This window comes from Salvia hispanica, chromosome 5 (genome assembly GCF_023119035.1).
Source record: "Salvia hispanica cultivar TCC Black 2014 chromosome 5, UniMelb_Shisp_WGS_1.0, whole genome shotgun sequence".
NCBI lineage: Eukaryota > Viridiplantae > Streptophyta > Magnoliopsida > Lamiales > Lamiaceae > Salvia > Salvia hispanica.
In genome coordinates, this window is record NC_062969.1 from 20,143,404 (window position 1) to 20,163,446 (window position 20,043).

At 33.3% G+C, this 20,043-nt stretch overlaps 3 protein-coding genes across 4 annotated transcripts; 1 reads left to right on the forward strand and 2 right to left on the reverse strand.

Moving 5' to 3' along the window:
- Positions 1-851: 851 nt before the first annotated feature.
- Positions 852-2,937, reverse strand: LOC125189589 (polygalacturonase-like). Its single transcript, XM_048086852.1, has 4 exons — positions 2,731-2,937; positions 1,698-1,987; positions 1,383-1,611; positions 852-1,073 (listed from the first exon to the last, which is right to left on the reverse strand). Exons 1-4 carry the CDS (start codon positions 2,935-2,937, stop codon positions 852-854), a joined length of 948 nt encoding a protein of 315 aa, XP_047942809.1.
- Positions 2,938-4,461: 1,524 nt separating this feature from the next.
- LOC125190484 (transmembrane protein 230-like) lies at positions 4,462-6,173 on the forward strand. The gene is made up of 2 exons (XM_048087806.1): positions 4,462-4,839; positions 5,901-6,173. Exons 1-2 carry the CDS (start codon positions 4,650-4,652, stop codon positions 6,020-6,022), a joined length of 312 nt encoding a protein of 103 aa, XP_047943763.1. The 5' UTR covers positions 4,462-4,649; the 3' UTR covers positions 6,023-6,173.
- A 1,552-nt stretch (positions 6,174-7,725) lies between these two features.
- Positions 7,726-10,434, reverse strand: LOC125190482. 2 transcript variants are annotated; one of them, XM_048087804.1, is made up of 5 exons: positions 9,988-10,434; positions 9,477-9,574; positions 9,184-9,247; positions 8,106-8,174; positions 7,726-8,025 (listed from the first exon to the last, which is right to left on the reverse strand). In XM_048087804.1, exons 1-4 carry the CDS (start codon positions 10,223-10,225, stop codon positions 8,146-8,148), a joined length of 429 nt encoding a protein of 142 aa, XP_047943761.1. In that variant the 5' UTR covers positions 10,226-10,434; the 3' UTR covers positions 7,726-8,025; positions 8,106-8,145. The 2 variants fall into 2 exon arrangements, with proteins under 2 accessions (XP_047943761.1, XP_047943762.1); XM_048087805.1 differs by lacking the exon at positions 9,184-9,247 and having other exon boundaries at positions 9,988-10,433.
- Positions 10,435-20,043: the final 9,609 nt, after the last annotated feature.

Below are 20,043 nucleotides of genomic sequence, written 5' to 3' on the forward strand. Positions count from 1 at the left end.
GATAGTATCTTTTAGGGACACAATTTTTTTTAAAATAACAACAATTTAAGAAGCAAAAGAAATTGTTCCTAATTGAAGGACAAATTGACTTAATCTTTTGCTTTTTTAGGACGCTTCCATTTGCGTCCTCTAATTTTATTTGGAACATTAACAATAAGGACGTTTTTTGAAACGTTGTTAATATATTTAGAATCACAAATTAGCGTCTTTAATTGCTTTAGAAAATGTCTTTAACGGTTTGTTTTTTTTGTTTATAGTGACAGAAAAATACAAACTCATAGACTTGGACTTATGGTGCATTTAATAAACTCCATATTCGAACCTGAACTTAAAATATTTAGTCTCAAATATTAATCATGGTAAATGACCGAGCCCAAATGTATGGGGTTCAGGCTATAAAAGTTTTTTTTATTTATCTAATGTACTTAACAAGTTTATAATTAAACTCATTCCTAACTTAATCTTTTGGCCTTGGTTAATACTAGAAGAGATCGAAGACACCGGAACTACGACATACAAAAATGGCGGCGGAAGTGAGCACACATACATATAATATCCAACAATTACATACTTAAATTTCCAAATGAATCGGACACGACAGTGAATTAAAGCCTACACTATCAAACGCTCTTTCGAATTTCTATTCATTTGTCTATAAAAAAAATATCGGACGACTGTAGTGATGCCATTTTAGTACAGAATCACTACTATCCCGCCATCCTTACATACTACGACTATGTTTTCGTCTTCTCTTTTTTTTTTTCTTTTGGCTTATGAAAAAAGTACATAAACACTTGTGATACCATAAGTAATAACTCTAACTTATCTCTAAAAAAATAAGATAGTACTACTTATGAAAGGCATTTCAGTGGCTTGATTACTCCATCCATTGTCTGAACGGTGTTTCCACATACAGTAGCAACCGCTTTATTCTTGTAGTTTAGCATTACTTTATCCAATTTAATGCCGGTGCACGGCTCCGCTTTACTACACTTCAAGGTCACTCCAGTTTCCGTCGCCGATGTTCCATGTATATCTTTATATGTCACACCGCTAATCTTCACACCCGACGACTACAATCAAAGTTTTGAGGATTAGGAGGTACTGAAATTATAAAAGGATACAAACAGAAATACTAAAATATGTTATTAGTATGACTTTATGTACCTTTATGTAAATACCAATTCCACTATAAAAATTAATAATATAGTACATACCAATTCGACTATAAAAAAATACAATACTACTAACATATATACCTACTTGACTATGAGAAAATATGTTTAATAAAGTATCAATATTTTGTCGAGATTATATGAAATTGTTCGAAATCATTTTAAGGAAATAGACTAAAAAAACCTTGATCAATGATATATGTATACCTGATTGGGACAATTTTTATTGCTGGGGCAGTAATTCTGGTCAATGATAATAGGGTTCATAACATTAACCATAGTGTGATCCTCATAATGAACATTTCTAACAAATCCATTGCTAGGCCTTGCCCATGTCTTGATTCTCACACCATTTTGGGTCCCACTCAAAACACACGATTTCACCGTCACATTTTCCACTCCTGCTTCATTCAAAACCCACCCTAGACTTCCAATGCTGCATAAAAATAAAAAATTTGATGATTATAACTATGTTCATCAAATATTGATGATTCAAGAAAGGATTTATAGTCATGGTGGTACCTTATACCGTGGCCCGGGCCGCATGCGACGTTTTGAACAAACACGTTGGAGGTTCCGGGACTCATGGAGATGCAGTCGTCCCCGGTGGCAATGCGGGAGTTGGTGACAGAAACTCCCGACGACAGTCCAATGTGAATTCCGTCGGTGTTGGGGCTTTCTTCGGGCGCAGAGATTTTGATGTTTTGGAGTTTTATGTCGCGGCAGCCGTGGATGACAATGTGGAACATTTGGCTGTTTATGGAGGTTAATCCGTTGATGCTTGTGTTGTTCGAATTGAGGAATGCCAGTGACTGGTCAAGAAAGAAAATAACACCGGAAAAAGGATTAGTACATGTCTAATTTTCTTTGAAAAAATATATTTTAGGGGCTTCATACGAATAGATACTTTTACACAATAATGTATGTATAAATTTGAACGAAATTGTAACATCTATAATTATATTTGAAAAATAATCTTAGTAGGGTTTCAAGCACATCGAGCACTTCATTTAATGACAGACGTACGACAGTAGCCTATTAGGAGAGACTAACCTATCAATAGAGATAGTTCATTAAGTTTAGGAAGTGTTAGGAAGTGTTAGGAGAGACTAACCTATCAATAGAGATACTCCCTCCGTCTCACTCAAGATGGCCACATTCTTGATTGGCACGAGATTTTAGGAAGTGTTGTTAGGTGGAATAAAGTAGAAAAGAAAAAAAGATAGATGAATACTTTAATGAGGAGAGAGGAGAGAGGGGGTTATGTCCAAAATTGAAAAATGGCCATCTTAATTGGGACAAACAAAAAAGAAAAAGTGGTCATCTTGAATGAGACGGGGGAGTATATAAAACTCATACGGGTTGTCATGCATAATCTCGATGCAGGATATTAATATCGCATCAGAATCATTAAGTAATCATTTAGTTCATGCATGACTTACAATAAAAGAGTCCCGTCAATCTGTATGGGGCTGAAAGAGTCCCGTCAATCTGTATGGTTATGGCATTATTTTTGCACGTGCTTCCTTCGAAATGTGCATTTCCCAAAATGTACCTTCCCCGTAGCACATATATGGTGGCCGGAGAGGCAGAGGCGCAAGCGGCGCCCCAAGCAGCTTGAAAGGCCTTGGCGCAGTCGAATTTTCCGTCGGCTTTTGCACCGTAGGAAAGAACATTGTAGATAGGGTTTGCTGCTAGAATTAATGCTGAAAAGTAGTGTAAAAATGTGACTGAGAATCTGGAACATTTTTGAAGTAGCCATTTTTTTTTTGTAGTGTATTTTTTTTGTGGTGTTTTTGTTGGTGATTTGAACTCGTTCAGTAGCTGTATTTATTTGGGTAAGACTAACTGAAAAAAATGTTATAAATCCATTCTAAATTTCTAATAATGAAATGATCATTTTGTGGATATATAGTAATCTTTGACTGTATTAAATAAAAGTGTCAACTTACTATAGTACATAAATAAAGACTAATATATAATAAGATTTCATAAATTTTAGACCACGTAAAGCAATAAATTCCAATGGTAACTATTCTTGGTATTCTTCTTATAATTTGTTGTTGGTACTCTTGTCCCACGTATAAATTTTATAAAAAAAAATTAAAAATAAACACTATAATTTCATTAATTAATTGAATAAATAAATCATTACAATTTTATTTTTAAATTTTGAACTGACTAATTTTAATTTTCAGGTAATGTAATTACTATAATGATTTAAGACATACAGAGTATTTTTTAAGTTTAATATATTCAAAAGTAGTACTCCCTCCGTCCCGCTTTAGCAGTCTCATTGACTTTTCTGCCCTCTCTTTGTAAAAATGATAAAAAATAGTTAAGGTGGAGAAATGTTAAAGTAAAAGAGACAATAATCTAGATAAGACTCTTCTCTATATTATTCTTTCTCTTAATTTATCATTTCTCCTCTTTAACTATTTTTTATCATTTTTACAAAAAGAAGGCAGAAAAATCAATGGAACTGCTAAAACAGGATGGAGGAAGTATGTCTTTTGGACACGTTTATTTGTCTCTTGAATAAGACTTCTAATTTTTTTAATAGAACAGATTTTACAACTTTGTACCAAATTAATGACAATAAGTATTTCTGCTACAGGTTAATTTAATCTTTATAAAATATATTTACTACGTATATTTTAATATTGATTCATGTCTTTGAATATGAAGCAGCATAAAATTCTTGTGCCAATTGTCTCGTACCTGCATATTGACATGAGAAATAGTCACTATGTCTGCTGGTGGATATCATTGGTTTAATAACCGAATTTGATTCAAAATATTCATTTTTTTGAAATTTGGGTCAATAACAAATGAAATGTTGTCGGAGTAGTCCTTTTCTCACGGTTCTGTCAGAAAATTAACGATCAACGTTAATTGCACAATGACATGACGGTTAGTTTTTTGACGTAACAGTCAAAAAAGGACCATTCTGACGAGGATTTCATTTGTTAGCCACCTATTTTTCAAAAGGGTAATGTTTTGTACCAAATTCGTATTTTGGTCATATATTTAAAATCAAAATTGACCATTACTCTAATATATATTCAAAATCTTGTCCAAAATTTTTAAATATTCAAAATGATGGCAAATGCTTAGTTAAGACTTTCAATGTTAGGACGAATTTCTTACTTATTTATCGATAATATGTATATATTACTCCTTCCGTCCCTAGGAAGATAGACTCATTTTTTGGGCAGCGCGTGATTTTATACATTTATATTTCGCGTATTATTACTCCATATGAAATTATGCACTAGTACTTGAAAAACTGCAACTAACAAAACGTATGATTGAAAGAAGCAGCGCAAAAGCAGTTGTTCGATACTGTTAATTCATTCCTTTCCGAGTAACAGCTCGCTTCTCCTCAATCAAGCTTAGCATCTCCTTTCTCCTCACTTTTCCAATCGAATCAAGTTGTGAAGAAAAAGAAAGATAAAAAAAGCAATCTCTAGAATGGCATATGTCGACCACGCGTTCTCGATTTCCGACGAGGACATCATGATGGAATCCTCATACAGTTTCAATAACAAGCCTCCCATCAAGGAGATCGCCCTCGCCCTGTCCCTCCTCATCTTCGGCTTGCTCGGAATCGTCCTAGGCTCCCTCATGGCCGTCAATGAAGTCGGCGGCGACCGCGCTCACGGTAATCTCTCTATTTACCCTTCCTAACTGTCTTTCCCCTTTTTTTCTAGGGTTTTTTGTTTTATCAGTTTGATTCATTGTGAGCTCGATTCAGAAAAATGTTGGGTTTTAAGAGTCGTATGCTAGTTCAAATTAACTACTTACTCTTTCAATCCATGTTTTAGCATTTTGTTATGCTCTAATTTCTTAGAGCTTGGAGTGGTGTTGCTCTCTTATGGTTATGGCATATGATCAAAATGCATGATTGTTCAATTAATCAAATTGATTTGAACAAATAGAAAAAAAATAATACTCCCTTTGTCCCTTTTAGTAGAGACATTTCTTTTCGACACGAATATTTCGTTAACTTAGTAAAGGGAGGATAAAGTAGGAAAGGAAAAAGTTAGAGAAATGAAGAGAGGGTAAAGTAAGAGAAAATAAAGGTGATATGTTTTGCCGAAAATGAAATGACTCCGCTACAGGGGACAACCCAAAAAGGAATACGACTTAGCTACGGAGGGAGTACTAGTGATATGTTTTGTGGCTGGCTTAATAATAGAGTTCAATAGATTACAATATGGGAAACGCTTCCCATAATTACTGATATATCAGCTCATTGTTAGTCTTTTCCCTTTGCAAGAGATTTGAATGTGGGAAATTTGAGGCTGTTTACAATATGACTATATGAGTTCAGAGTGGTATTGTGAATTTGTGATCTCTTCCTTGCGTGGAAATGTCAACGACAGAATCTTGAAACTCGTCTAGGTTTGATCTAGTGTACGGGGCTATAAAGTCGTTGGTTGGACTTTGTATCATAAGATTAGAAGCTGCTTATGTTGATGTTATGATTAATATGTACCTGTTGAGCAAAATTCATGTTTATCTATCTCCATTTCAATCAATTGACGATTGGTGTAGCTGCTTTTATCGTTTTCTGTCTTCTGCTAACCCCTTTGTCTCTCGACTTAATCCTCATTGATGGAGAGACTATATAGTCCAACTCCCTGATCTATATTTTGTTTTCTTTGCTCAATTTCACCATGTTCCCTTATCCACTGGCTCGTTGTTGATCTATGTCTGCAGGGACTTTATTCGCCATACTAGGTGGAATTTTATTCCTTCCTGGATTCTACTATACACGGATTGCATACTATGCGTACAAAGGTTATAAAGGTTTCTCCTTTGCTAATATACCTCCTGTCTAGCTATGTTTTGCCACTCCATAACAATGTACAGATATACCTCTCTGTTCTTCGTTGCTTCGCTGTTCTCTTCTGTATCCATTGTGTTTGTGTTTCTGTAAATCGTGACAGTTTACATGTACAAATAATCTAATTTTTGCGTCTCGATAGTTAAGTTTGTTGTTATATGCGTTGAGCTGTCAACATAGGATAAGAAACTCGATGTAGTTAGATCCTCTCCAATGGTACACTAAAATTCAAAATGGAGTTTTGAGTCTAAGTAGTAAATTCACTCTAGTCCAAAAATGGAAGCCTGTAAGATGAATGTAGAGAGAGGTGATGTTTTGAAGATCTAAGTAGTGATTTCTGCATAGCTAAAGAGCAAGATATATGTGAAACTCTTGTAGTGAGATTTCACCTTTTAGTAAGGATTGTATTTGGCTTTGGCACGGGTTTCAATGCAAAATTGGTAAAGTAGGAGAGATGTAGAAAGAAAAAGTGATCGGACTATTGATAGTCGAGAATGAGGCTCATCTCCTAAGAGAGAAAAACATACCAAAATAAGACTTTTTTTATTGGACAGAGGTAGTAGTTTTTAAATTGAAGAGATGTTTGAGGACTGGTTCTTTGTCTGCTTTATAAATTTCTAAAGGAGGAGACATACAAACATGGGGTTGGTTGATTTGGAAGGCAGATCACAATCATCATTATTATCTTCAAACGGACAATTAATGTTTAAATCGAATAGTTTGAACTTTGAACTGTAATTATGAGAGGGGACATTTACTTCTAAGCTAATCATTCTTACATGTGATATAATTAATCCAATGTTTTAAACTAGTCTATTTTCTCCCCTAATCTTTTATGCAAAAAAGGCCCCTCCCTCCACATGCTTTACATTGTAATCTTTTAGTCTTTCAAATTTCCTAGTGATTGGCTTTTATGAGTTTTTGCACATAAAATACTTATAATGTAGAAAATGGTGTGAAACAAATTTTTCCCTGAAGTGCTTTCTGTAACTTTTGCCTTTATGCTTTAAATTTATATATCCATGCATACAACTTTTAACCGAAGAAAATAGTGGCCAAAATATTAAAGAGTGGCATATATAATAATGTGGGCTCTATCATCCCCGAATACTATTTCTACTATATTCTTTTTTTTTCCGTACGTTACTGATTACGAAATAAAACTTGTACCATCCCCAAAGTGTTTATTTACATGCGACGAAGGAAGCGTAAGAGATCAAAAGATGTAAAAACCTAGTCTTCAAAACTAGACCTAAAATTCAAATTATCACGGTGCAAGTAACAAAAATGTTGAACTTGCACATTGATCATTTTTAAGATAACTACAGGCAAAGTTTGAAAGTTACTCTCTTTGTCCCACCGAGATGCTTTTTTAAGCACACATTTTAGAAAAAGATATTTAATAATTAAAGTGAGAACATAACAAAATAAGAGTATACTTAAAGAAGCGTCTTGTTTATGATTGATCAGGTTGTATCGAACGTCACACTCCTACTTTAGGCTAAAACTCAGAAATTGATGTCGCAAGGCAATGTATAGATTTTAGCGTAAATAGTAGTACCAAACCAAGAAAATACTTACAACAGATGAGATTCAAATTAATAAACAAACTTATCACATTGAATTATAGTAATTGCTGACTGTAGCAGATCACCATTTCATCTATAACAAACTCATGAACAAATGAAAGGTACTAACTGAACAAAAAAGTAGGCACTTGGTATTACAAATGTGCCAAATATTATTAGTTTTACAACATAAATTAATAGAAACAGCTATAAAAAGTTTTGTTTCCTCTGCAGACTAACGAAATAGCAACAACAAAGTAGTATCACACAGATAGGTTGCTAGATCATGAGCAATAAACAGTTAAATAGAGACACTAGTAGTAGTAGTAGTACACATGGCCAGAATATTTCCCACAAAATCTGTGACCAATCAGTAATTTGGTATCCCAAATTTCATTCAATTTAGAAATGAAATATTTGTCCAACTTGGCTGCAAAAACAGAATTCCAAGATCAGGGGGGCAAGTTTAGTACAGTACAAGCTCAGGGAGAAAATTAATGAAAATCTTACCTGCTTGTTGGCGCATCACACATTCTGTGTTTTGCTCGGTTTAACCTGTGGTTTTTCCTCGTTCTGATTCTGCAATCAACGTCATGTGACAAAGGGTAAGATTTTTCGTTGAATGTGTTTGAGTTTGCAGTTTATTCTTAAACCACAAAGAAAACTCTCTAGAAACATACTGAAAATGCCTTGCTACATGCAACTAACATCGGACCTGAACCGACCAACCTACACTTTCTCACAAGATACGAGTGAGCAAACACAATCGGGGCAGCTCCATGGACAAGGAGCCTGTAGAGAGCCAGCTAATCTCCCATAATGACAACTAACACTCCTAGATGTAGATATAGATGATAGAAGGTTTTTTGGATTGTTAGAAATAGGGTAAGGAATGTAATGAGGAGGTCTCAAGTTTCTTGGATTGTTGGCAATACGTTAAGGAAATTATCGAGGGGATTCATAGCAGAGAGGACCAGACATGATCCTCCACCAGCCCAACGTGAGTTTTTTCAGTTAGATAATACTAATAGACCAAATATTGTCCCAAATTGGTAGCCCAAAAGAATCAAACATATTTCCATCTTCTTTTTCTTATTCTCACCATAAGTTCTTCTTTTGAAGAAGATACAAGGAACTTGATAAGCATATAAGATAGGAAGCCCTAACTTAACCCAAAACCATGGTCAAAGGTAAAGGGTTGACACCCTATTATATGCTATTCCACACTTTCGTGTGAAACCGATGTGGGATCGTATCAGAACTAAAGTTCATTCCAAGAAGAGATTGGAGGAGATCAGGTCAAAAAGAAAACCTACAGTCTGAGCAACCTCTTACTCATACATGTAGTATTCAAAATTCCGCAACATCACTAAACCGTCTATCCTCAACAATAACTCGAACATTTTTAAAAGAATGACAAGTAGGCACATAAATTTTAATAAGCCTATATTACACCCTCTTAATCTTCTACACCATTAGCTTGAAAAGAATAATTTTCACCAAATTATGCAAATAAGCTATGTTTTCCTATAATATTATCTTCAAAGTGCACTCTGTCTCCAGCAGCTAAAGCGTAGTCGCCTCTTACCCCAACGGGAACAAAATGAGTTCATCCTGATTTCTTCCTTGTAATCTCTCAGTAATGCCCGCCCCTGCGAACATAACCAGCTTACCCAATCCAAATCAATTCAACCCATTCTTCCACAAAGAACTAAACTTTCAACCTTGACAAGGATAAAAATCTAAACTTTCCCCCTATTGATGAAATGCAAATTTAACCAGAGGGATAGTTGCAGGAAGGAAAACACCCAAAAATTCCAAAAGTAACTAAACTTGCCAATAACAAAACAAAATATGGTAGTAGTAGCCATGAAAATTTACCTTTCCATTGCTTTCATAGTAATCATCCAATGCCCACTGATATTTTGACTGATTCAAGCCAAACCAGTGTGCAACATGCTCGTCCAAACTCGCATGCGCTGCATATATACATCAAATCAAATCAAACTAAAATAAAATCGTTAAAGTTACAATGCACATTTGACACCTACATATTTGTGGGGTAGTAATAAAATACAAACTCTATATATGTACAAATTCTAAACTCCTCGACACAGTGTAAATCCATTGTAAAATTTCAAGATTTTGATGTCTGATACAGTGTAGCACATTGTAAAATTTCAAGATTTTGATGTCCAAGAAAAAATACAGTTTTTGATGTCTAGTAAAAAGTACATTGTCAACACAGCGTCAACCGTAATATTGATATTTTTTATTTATGTTATTTTGTCATTTGTACAATATTTAGAGTTTGCATTTTGATTAATCCTGATAAATTTATTTGATTAATCCTGATAAACTTAAAATGAAAGGGTTAAAATGAGAGTAGTACCAGTTTGAAGCTTGGCTAGAGCGTCCCAAAAGAAAGTGAAAGAAGAAGGGTTTTGTTTATAGAATTGGGCAGGCGGAGCCATCACTGGCGGCGGCGAGGGAGCTTGGAAGTGAACCGGAGGTGGAGATTCCCGCTTGGGCTCTGCATTCGGCGTGGCGGGAGGCGTCATGAACACCGTGTACGGCCCGATCTTCCCGATCCTCGGCGGCGGAGTGCCTGATTCACTCTTCATTGCCATTTTTAATTCGATTGCGAAATTGAGAGAGCTGAATTCTTTCTTCAGCCGTCTTTTAACTTTTCCCTTTCTTTCAGACAAGGCGCAGAAGCGAAACGAGATTAGATTTTGCGTAGATTGGAAGAAGGTTGCTGTGCTTTTTCTACTTTACGGTGTGTGTGCTTTTTTTTGGTAAAGGAAGTGAAGTGAACTGTCGTCTTTGGAGTGTGAAATGCAGCCTTCAATCTTATTTAAAATTATCATTATCATTTTTTAATGAACGTTTTCTCAGTTATACCAGTAAAAAGAGTACCTCCATCTCGGCTAAGATACATATTTCTTGGTCGATACGAAATTTTAGAAATTATTAATTAATGTATTTAATTGGAAAGAAAAAAAAAAGTGGCTGAGTGTATTAATTAGAGAGATAAAGTTTTCAAAAAAGAAATATGTTATCTTAGTTGTGACAAACTAAAAAGGAAAACGTATCATCGGACAGAGGGAGTAAAATATACTTTCTTCGTCCCACAAAAGATGTCACACTTGTGAGACGGCACGGGATTTTAGAAGGTTTTATTTTGTGTATTAAATGGAGAGAGCATATATAATTTTTATATTCATGTGAGAGAGAACTTTTTTCAAAAAGGGAAATGTGACATCTTTTGTGGGACAAACTAAAAAAGAAAGTGTGACATCTTTTGTGGGACGGATGGAGCATAAAACAGAAATAACATTATCTCTATTCTTCTTTCCTCTTACTTTATATTCTCTTTGCGTGACTCGCAAAAAAACACTTTCTATATTTCATAAAAATAGGTCATACTCCCTCCGTACGCCATTTAAAGAGTCATTTTGACTCGGCACGAGTTTTAGAAAATTGTTTGACTTTGTAAGGAAAAGTAAAGGGAGAAAGTGAGTGGGGTGTATGACTTATTTAAAATATTAGTTTTATATTGAATTGTGAGTATAAAAAGTTGGTGGAATGTGAGGTCCACATACTAAAAGTGGAATAAAGCAAATGGTTCTATAAACCGTGGATAAACTAAAATGGCAAATTGTTTCAATGATGGACGGAGGGAGTATTTTTTTACGTTCTTTACAATTTTTTATTTTCGAAAACCCAAAATCTCTTGTTTCTTCAAATAGTAAAAGAAGCTTAGTAAAAGGTAGACAGTTTGTGTCTATTTTCAATGTCTAAATCGCAATTCATGTCTATATTTTGCATATTTGATCTACTTTGGTATTTTGACATGTTTTGTGAGAATTGTGCATATTTAAGCTAAAAAGATAGGAAAAAGTCGAAGATGGAAGTTTGGAGCGTTCAAGCCGTCCAGCGGTCCGCTGCACCACGCGTAACGACCGCTGGACCCTAGCGACTGCTACACCTATAGCGGCAAGCTCCGGAGAAAGTTGTGCTACAAATCTGAAGACGCCCAGCGACCGTTCGAGAAGCTCCCGAAGCCACTGGACTAATTTGCAGCGACCCTTATCCTAATGGGCAGAAGCTACGGACAACGCACAGGGACCGCTGGTCAAGGTGCAGCGGTCTGCTATGAAAACGCGGTGCACGAGTTGACCTATTTTCTCTTCAGATTTTACCAAAATTAGCCACCTTTTTCCTTCTACCAATAGGATTCGAACCATTCCCTATAAGTACCCCCTCAAACCTCTTCATTCAACACACATTTTTTGCCTCATAATTCTAGAGCATAAATTGAGAGGGTTCTTCGTTGTGCAAGGGGTTGGAGACGAATTCAAGTGAAGATCAAGACTACGAGGATTCTACCTTTGGGTTTTATCGCGTTAGTTCTTATGTTTACTTTGTTTTCCCTTTATACTATGTTTTTAGATTATTCTATCATGTGTAACTAAATTCATAGGATATTACAGATGTGTTAGTAACGACTTTGGTTATACAATTCCTTTTTCTATTTAATATCCATTTTGTTTTTACTTCGTTTCTTCCTTAAGTTGTTCCATAATGCTTCATGTTTAAGTGGCACATTCGATGAAGATTTAAAATAACTTGCTACATAATCGTGAGAGGAGGTTGGCAAGTTAGATCCACTTAATAGACACTAAAATTAGCTTCCCTTAAAACGGCACTGTTAATTGAAAGTGGAGACTTTTCAAGGGTCTTAGGAGCTTTTAGGAGTTACAAATTTAGGATTGACAACCCTAGTGTTAGTAATCTACGCTTGTACCGCATGGGCATAACTAGTGTGAGTCGTTCTATCAAAGTATAAACTGTGCTAGGGTATTGTAGTTGGAACTTGTATAACCATAACTGTGAACGCACATCCCTGGAATTCTCTTATATCTTACTCCCTCCGTCCCCGATTAAGAGTCACATTTTTCCATTTCTGTTTGTCCTCAATTAAGAGTCACACTTCATTTTTACCATAAATAGTAAGTAGGTCCTACATTCCACTAACTCAATTCACTCACATTTTATTATAAAACCAATATAAAAAATGGGTCCCACGCTCCACTAACTTTTTCAACCAACTTTTCTTTACATTTCTTAAAACTCGTGTCCGGTCAAAGTGTGACTCTTAATCGGAGACGGGGGGAGTATATTTTATCTCTAGTTTTTTGTTGCAATTAGTTGTTTACTGCTTTCAGTATTCTGGTTTTTAAAAAGTTTTCAAAACCCTTTGTTTCTCCAAATAGTAAAAAGGTAGCCAGTCGGTGATATTATTCCTCGTGTTCGACAACCCGGTACTGACCTTTAGCTAGTGATCTATCCTGTATACTTGCAGGTATTTTTAGTGCTAATAAAAAGTGCATCAAGTTTTTGGCGCCACTGCTGGGGATAATATTCACTACGTGATTGATTTCTTCAAACGGATTATTTTGCTCCCTCCGTCTGCCATTAAATGTCCCATATTTGACCGGCACGGGTTTTAAGAAATTGTTTGACTTTGTAAAGTAAAGTGGGTAAAAAAGTTGGTGGAATGTGGGGTCTACTTTTATGTATTGATTTTATAATAAAATGTGAGTGGAATGTGTTAGTGGAATGTAGGGTGACCGGCACAAGTTTTAAGAAATTGTTTGACTTTGTGAAGTAAAGTGGGTAAAAAAGTTAGTGGAATGTGGGGTCTACTTTTATGTATTGATTTTATAAGAAAATGTGAGTGGAATGTGTTAGTGAAATGTATGGTCCACTTACCAAATACTATGGTAAAAGTGAAATAAGGCATTTATTCGCAGACGAATGAAAAAAAGGAAAAATGAGACATTTAATGGCGGACGGAGGGATTACTACTTTGGATTTGTATCACTTTTAAAGTTTAATTTTTCTTTTTGTTTTGTTTTGTTTTGTCTTCTACAGGTCGTGCATGCGAACGCGCTCCGAGAAGGAAATCTTGGAGCCGCTTGATCTAGAAATCGAAAAGACTCGTAGGAAAATAAGATGTGATCAAAGTACAATGGGGGACAACACTAGAACAGAGATAGAAAGGCTGCAAAACCTGGTTCAGCAACTGCTAGAAGAGAAAGTTGTGGAGAAGGCGGCTAATGAGGAGCAAGAAAGGAAGAACATATAGATTGTGTCGATGATGCATATGTTCAACCTTGGCAGCGTACTTACTATCCCTGAGGGACCTCGGATTGATGCAAACAACTCTGATCTACGGATGCCCCTTATCTAGAGGGTGGAACAATATCCGTTTGCAGGGAGAGCCACCGAGGATGCCGACCGCCGCCTTACAATGTTCGTGGAGATTGCGAACACTCTCAAGTTGAATGGTGTCGACGATGACGCCATAAGGTTAAGACTCTTTCACAATTGAGTGCTCATTTGATAAGTATGATGGGATATAAGAATATTTGCAAAGTAAGATAAGAAATGCGGGCTCCGTGTTAAGATAGGCTCAAATGAGGGTTTTTTTGTTGTTGTTTGGTAGACAATAAAAGAGACAGAAATGTTATTTGACCAAATTTGTGAGATACATATCCTTGCATTTTGTGGAAAAAACAGCGTTCTTTCTTGGATGGGCCATAGAGCATACCACATGCTTACATGATATGTTAATTATGATAACAAAAACTTACTTGGAAATAGTCATATAAGTATCTATATCTAGGCATTACCAGCTCATGAAACATGTCCTAAACATATAAATTGATATATATACTCTTTCAAATGTGATCAATTGTTAACTCATCATGTAATTGCTAACTACAACTAATTTAAGATCATAGCATTTTAGAAATCTTATGGTCTATAATTTGTCATGTGTAATTTCATTTTTCATTTTTTAATATTGAAAAGATAATAACAACTATCATATTTAGGGTTTAGAAACACAATGTCAATATAGTCTCTGAAATACATCAACACGAAAACATGACAATGTCAACACAATTTCATATTGACATTGTACAAGCATTATATTAACATATTAGATATATTATGTAAGTTATATTGATATAAAACTGTTTTTTCAAAATTTCGAAAATTCAAATAAAAAATTCAAATTTTGATTTCGAAACAGATGCATGTAGGATCTCGTTGGAATCCTTATAAAAAATTGTCTTTAATTTGATATATGTTGTGTGAAAAAATAATTTAAATTGAGATAGTTACATTTAAAGTTTTAAAATATTTTTTTATAGTTAGTTATAACTACTTTGTTGTTAATTGACATAAATACTCTAATAGACATTTTTTGTTCACTATATTGATACACGGAGTTAGAATGATCTTAGCCTTTGATTTTAAGATCTAATACATATTATTTAGTTGTAGTTGGCATTTAACTATAAGTTAGTAATATAACACACCCCTGTATGTATAATGGGAAAGATGGTAAAACATACTCTCGTCGTTCCACAAAATATTTCACACTTGTGGAACGGTACGAGATTTTAGGAGGTTTTATTTTGTGTGTTAGGTAAAAAGAGAAAATATAATATTTATATTATTGTGAGAGAGAATTTTTCTTAAAATGAAAATATAACACTTTAATGGGACACACTAAAAGGAAAAGTGCGACATCTTTTATAGGATACGGAGGAAGTATAAAAATAGTAAGAATCTAATTTGGATCAGGGATGCTTGCTGTGCTGGCTGTTTTTGGGTCATTGGGCTTGATATGACAAACTCAACCATTGGTTGAAATCAAGGAGAACAAAAGGGCTCAAGGAGAAAAGAGATACAAGATGCACATTATTTTTCTTAGATATTGATGTACCAAAGTCATTGGGCTTGTATAAGAGAATAGCTTTGTTTCCTATGGTGAAAACATATATACTCATTTGTGTATAGCGTTTCATTAACTTAAATTTCAATAACATGTACTCCCACCGTCCGCAAAATAATATTCATGTCTGACTCGGCATGAGTTTTAAGAAATATGAAAAAAAAGTGAGTGGATAAAATTACTGGAGTGTAGGCCCGCCCCATATTTATATAGTTATATAATAGAATGTGAGGGTAATGAGTTAGTGGAAAGTGGGGTCCATATTTACCAAAAATGGAAAAAAGCACAGTGGATAACATTTCATAGACAGATCGAAATAGCAAAACTAGACAACATTTCACAAACGGAGGGAGTATCTTTCTTTGAATCGTTCGAGAAATTCATATCATTCGTCATTTCGAATATTTTTACTCGTGTACTTAAAACGTGAAAAGAAATTAGATTCTTGTATTTCATTAATTGTCGATTTGTGAATAAGACGATAATCGGTTAAACGTTTGACGTCCTTCAAAAATAATTTCAAATTTCAAAATAAAAGGTAGGAAAAAATGCGGGGCTTCACAATCAAATGAGTGATTTTGGTGCCATTCACTAAACATGATATTGGAGACCAATACTTATTATCTATATCATGTACAATCATACTATGATTTTGCATTTTTTTCTCTAATAAATAAAAGTTGGAAATAAAAATTATTGATGTACTTTGTTATGTATGAAATTAAATGTTTTTTTTTACTACTTCGCATTTATGCGGTTTTCTTTTTTTAATGTTAAAAATTGAAATAGGTTAAAACAAAATATTTCTTATTATGTGAATGTGAGAATAATACACTGAACAAATAAATGACTGAATTTGTATTAATTTAGCTGTACACAATAAATATAATATTCGATATAAAAAGTATTAAGTAGTAGTATTATATTACAAATAAAATTATAATAGCACAACGTTTGACAAATATCCTAATAACACAACACTATAACATGTATGCCAGATTGCCAGTTTATGTTGGTTGACTTCTTTATAAAATATTTATGATTTTTTATTGACAAAAGAATATAAAAACGAATGAGTTTTTAGTCAAGTGGACAGATGCAAGTTGGAAGCGTGGCATAAATCATTGTCATGTGCTATTCCTGTTTAATTTTAAACTAATTTCATCAAGAAAATTAATTAAAGAAAAAACGTCTTATACAGTTATACTACCATTGGATGTCCAATGGGTGCCTCGACAGGTCTATGCTTTTATTAAATACTAGTACTCCCTCCGTCCCAAGGAAGATGACCCCTTCCTTGGGCGGCACGGGATTTTATGCGGTTTTATTTTGTGTGTTAGATGAGAGTAAAGTAAGAGAGAGGGAATAAAGTAGAGATAAAGGGGTTTCCATTTTAAATAATGGGTCATATTGAATGAGACAAACTAAAAAAGAAAGTGGGTCATCTTCAGTGGGACGGAGGAAGTATTATTTATTAGTAAAAAAATTTAATATTGATACTATGAAAAATTAGGCTACTCTGTTCGAGTAGATTTAATATTTATTTAACATCACCAACATATTACTTTTAGAAAAACAATGTTCATGCAGATAAAAAAAAAACACCCGAAAAACAATCTTGCACGAGAACTTGGTGCAATTATAATGTGATTGGAATTTTATAATAATTAATGGTATTTAATTAGTAAAATTGTTATTTAAATTAACTTTATTTTGATTTCTATGTAATCTCATAACTTTCAAAAATAGTGAAATAAACCGTAACTTTTGTTCATTTTACAATTTTCACATACATTAAAATTCTTATGAAATTTGTCATTCAAATTATACTCCATTTTTTATTGACTTCTGAACAATTTTGGCATTGTTCTACATTATATTGGTCGACTGCTACAAGCGTATTATGTTGTAATCAAGATACAATGACAAAAGGGCCAAAATTAACAACCAATTTCATTGGAATTTTATTTATATGGGACAAATAATTTTGAAAGGTATAAAATTAAGGTTGAATTTACTATTTTTAAAAGTTATGTAACTAATCGAAAGTTGACTAAAAATTGTAGTTAAGTTGACAATTTCTCTAATTATTAGTACTATAATATATGACTGACTAAAGATTTTTACCCTTCCACCTGGAGAAAGACTAAATATGAAGAATAAAAGATAATTTAACAAGATAATACTTTTTCCATCCCACCCACCCTAAGCAGTCTCTTTGAATTTTTGAACAATAGTTGTGACTGGGGGCAAGTATAGTTGTGATTAGGAACATACAAAATATATATTAGAAAATGTTGAAAAGGTTGAATAACTTTATTCAGGCAACTTTTAAATCAACTATGGGGACGAATGGAATTTTCCATGTATGAATGGTTGATATAGATGAGTTGAGGGACACCATTTCTATTGTTATTTTATCATTAGTCATGACAGTGGAAGAATCATTTCCTATAGTAAATACTTCTTTTAAATAGTCCATAATTATTGATGGCTGGGCCCATCTTATAAAGTCAATATATATCTATCCTTCTCAATGTACAAGTGTAGAAATACATGTCTATATATACATATTTTGTTTATTATTTATATTATAATAAGATTTAGTAAGAGACATCCCATGTAGTACTTAGCTTGCACTTGCGAATATTGATGTTAATTTTCACCAATTCTTTTGGGGGGTCCTTGTGTAGTAGGTTTGATGTATCATAATTTTTATTTTAATATCTCTACTAAATAGCTAAGTCTTCTTAATCATGATGTATAAATTATAATAAATCGAAGATGATATCATGTTTCGACAATTTCATTTATATACTACTAGCAAAGTCAGATGCACTTTTTTTTTCAATTATGATCAGAATTGGCAAGATAGTTTCTGGTAAATGATAATTTTATTGATCAAGAACTTGCTAGTTATGAAAAATAAATATCAATTACAAATATATACATATATAAATATTAGAAATGATAGTACTAGTAGTTTTTATTTCCTATTTATCAAAAGTTTTGATGAATAGGAAAGAAAAATTGACACGGTATACTATAAATGTAGAAGCATCGCTGAGCTAACTAACTAACCCTAAAAGGATGTAATCAATTTTTTGTAATATGATTTAGTAGAACATGAATTTATTGTTAAGTGAGGCGTTTATTATTTACTCCTTATTTCTAATTGGTTAAGATGAGAAAATGATAATATATAGTAAGTACTGATGTTGAAGAAGGTGCTTGATACTGATTGCAGGGAAATTCTTAGATTGAAGACTTGCCAATGGCATAATTAGTTCTTTCAGTATATAAATGTGTTTATAGAGAAGATTTTAGATGAGAATACTTTATTATTGTGAAAATAAAAATTCATATTTAGTCGTTTAATCAGGGCATCGCTTTTAGTTGAGTTGAGTTGAGTTTGTATATCAGAAGAATTGAATTTTTAATGTAACTAATTTTACTGTGAATACATTTATGCAATACTACACTGTTCACATATTTTCCCAAAAAATGTGGTTCTTGAGATCATGGACATGATAATATATAAATCAATCAATATATATATACCAGTGATAGTGTGTGACAATAATTGTATTTTATAAATAGATAAACTATGAATGCAAACGTGGAATACAATAGTGAGAAATTGAAGGCATCGACATGTTTATGTTGTCAGAAGCATTAAATTAATATTTACAAAAATATCTGAAGTATTGGAATCTTACAAGTTATTTGTAACGTTAAGGCAAAATGTCGTTATCTTTTTTAGTTTATTTTCGACGATTCCAATGTGCTATGCAATTACATTGGTAGCTCATCCTATTAACTTATATAATAATAGAGTTATTTTTTTATTTTAGATATTTTATTATAATAAAGTTATTTATTTTTATTAAAATATATTACATTTTTCCACTCTTATCTTTTCCTCTTTCTTATATTATTTTATTTTTTTCCTTCTACTATATCATCTTTTTATTTAATATTATTTTTTTTTATTTAATGTTATATATTTTGTTCTGCCAAAAAAAATATCTTTACTAGTACTATTAAACAAAAGGAAATATATTTTAGTCACATAAAATACATATGTTCGAATAGTTGTTGGTTATCGCCTTCCCTTTCATGTAAATCCATGCGTAAACAGAGATTCCGAAAGTGATTGCACCAAGAACAAATGCAATTTAATTAAATATTATCCAACATTAGAAAAAAAAATAATAATAACATGTCATTTTCATCTTCGAAATGAGTAATTCGAAAATTATTTTTGTGGAATTATTGAAATTAAAAATGAAGATCGATGATCTACAGAACACGACCAAATTTATTATTATACTATTCATGAAACCTTTTGCTATCCTCAAATAGTGCAAATTGTGTGTATAGTCATGAGCTATTAAAGTAGTTTTATTTTTTTCGTAAACTTTAAATGTCGTAGGAAAAGTCATGAACTTTATTGGACTGTGTAAATTTCTCATGCGACTCAACCTGATAGATTTCCGACATAATTACTTACTCGTATGTGGTGCGCCGGAAGCGTGATTGGCAAAACTCCACTAATTCTTATTGTTTATCTTCTATCTTTGCAATCTCTGACGTTGGACTTATCACAGACATACAAGGAACACAAATTTAAAC

What these genes read in the sequence shown, in the direction of transcription:
- LOC125189589 (XM_048086852.1), bottom strand. Translation starts at nt 2,937, where the DNA reads ATGGCTACTTCAAAAATGTTCCAGATTCTCAGTCACATTTTTACACTA. An exon ending in ATATATGTGCTACGGGGAAG is followed by an intron (nt 1,988 to 2,730) that starts GTACATTTTGGG and finishes TTTCTTGACCAG; the next exon opens with TCACTGGCATTCCTCAATTC. An exon ending in ATAAAAATTGTCCCAATCAG is followed by an intron (nt 1,074 to 1,382) that starts GTATACATATAT and finishes CTTTGATTGTAG; the next exon opens with TCGTCGGGTGTGAAGATTAG.
- LOC125190482 (XM_048087804.1), bottom strand. Translation starts at nt 10,225, where the DNA reads ATGGCAATGAAGAGTGAATCAGGCACTCCGCCGCCGAGGATCGGGAAG. An exon ending in TCTAGCCAAGCTTCAAACTG is followed by an intron (nt 9,575 to 9,987) that starts GTACTACTCTCA and finishes GTATATATGCAG; the next exon opens with CGCATGCGAGTTTGGACGAG. An exon ending in ACTATGAAAGCAATGGAAAG is followed by an intron (nt 9,248 to 9,476) that starts GTAAATTTTCAT and finishes TTATGTTCGCAG; the next exon opens with GGGCGGGCATTACTGAGAGA.
- LOC125190484 (XM_048087806.1), top strand. Translation starts at nt 4,650, where the DNA reads ATGGCATATGTCGACCACGCGTTCTCGATTTCCGACGAGGACATCATG. An exon ending in CGGCGGCGACCGCGCTCACG is followed by an intron (nt 4,840 to 5,900) that starts GTAATCTCTCTA and finishes CTATGTCTGCAG; the next exon opens with GGACTTTATTCGCCATACTA.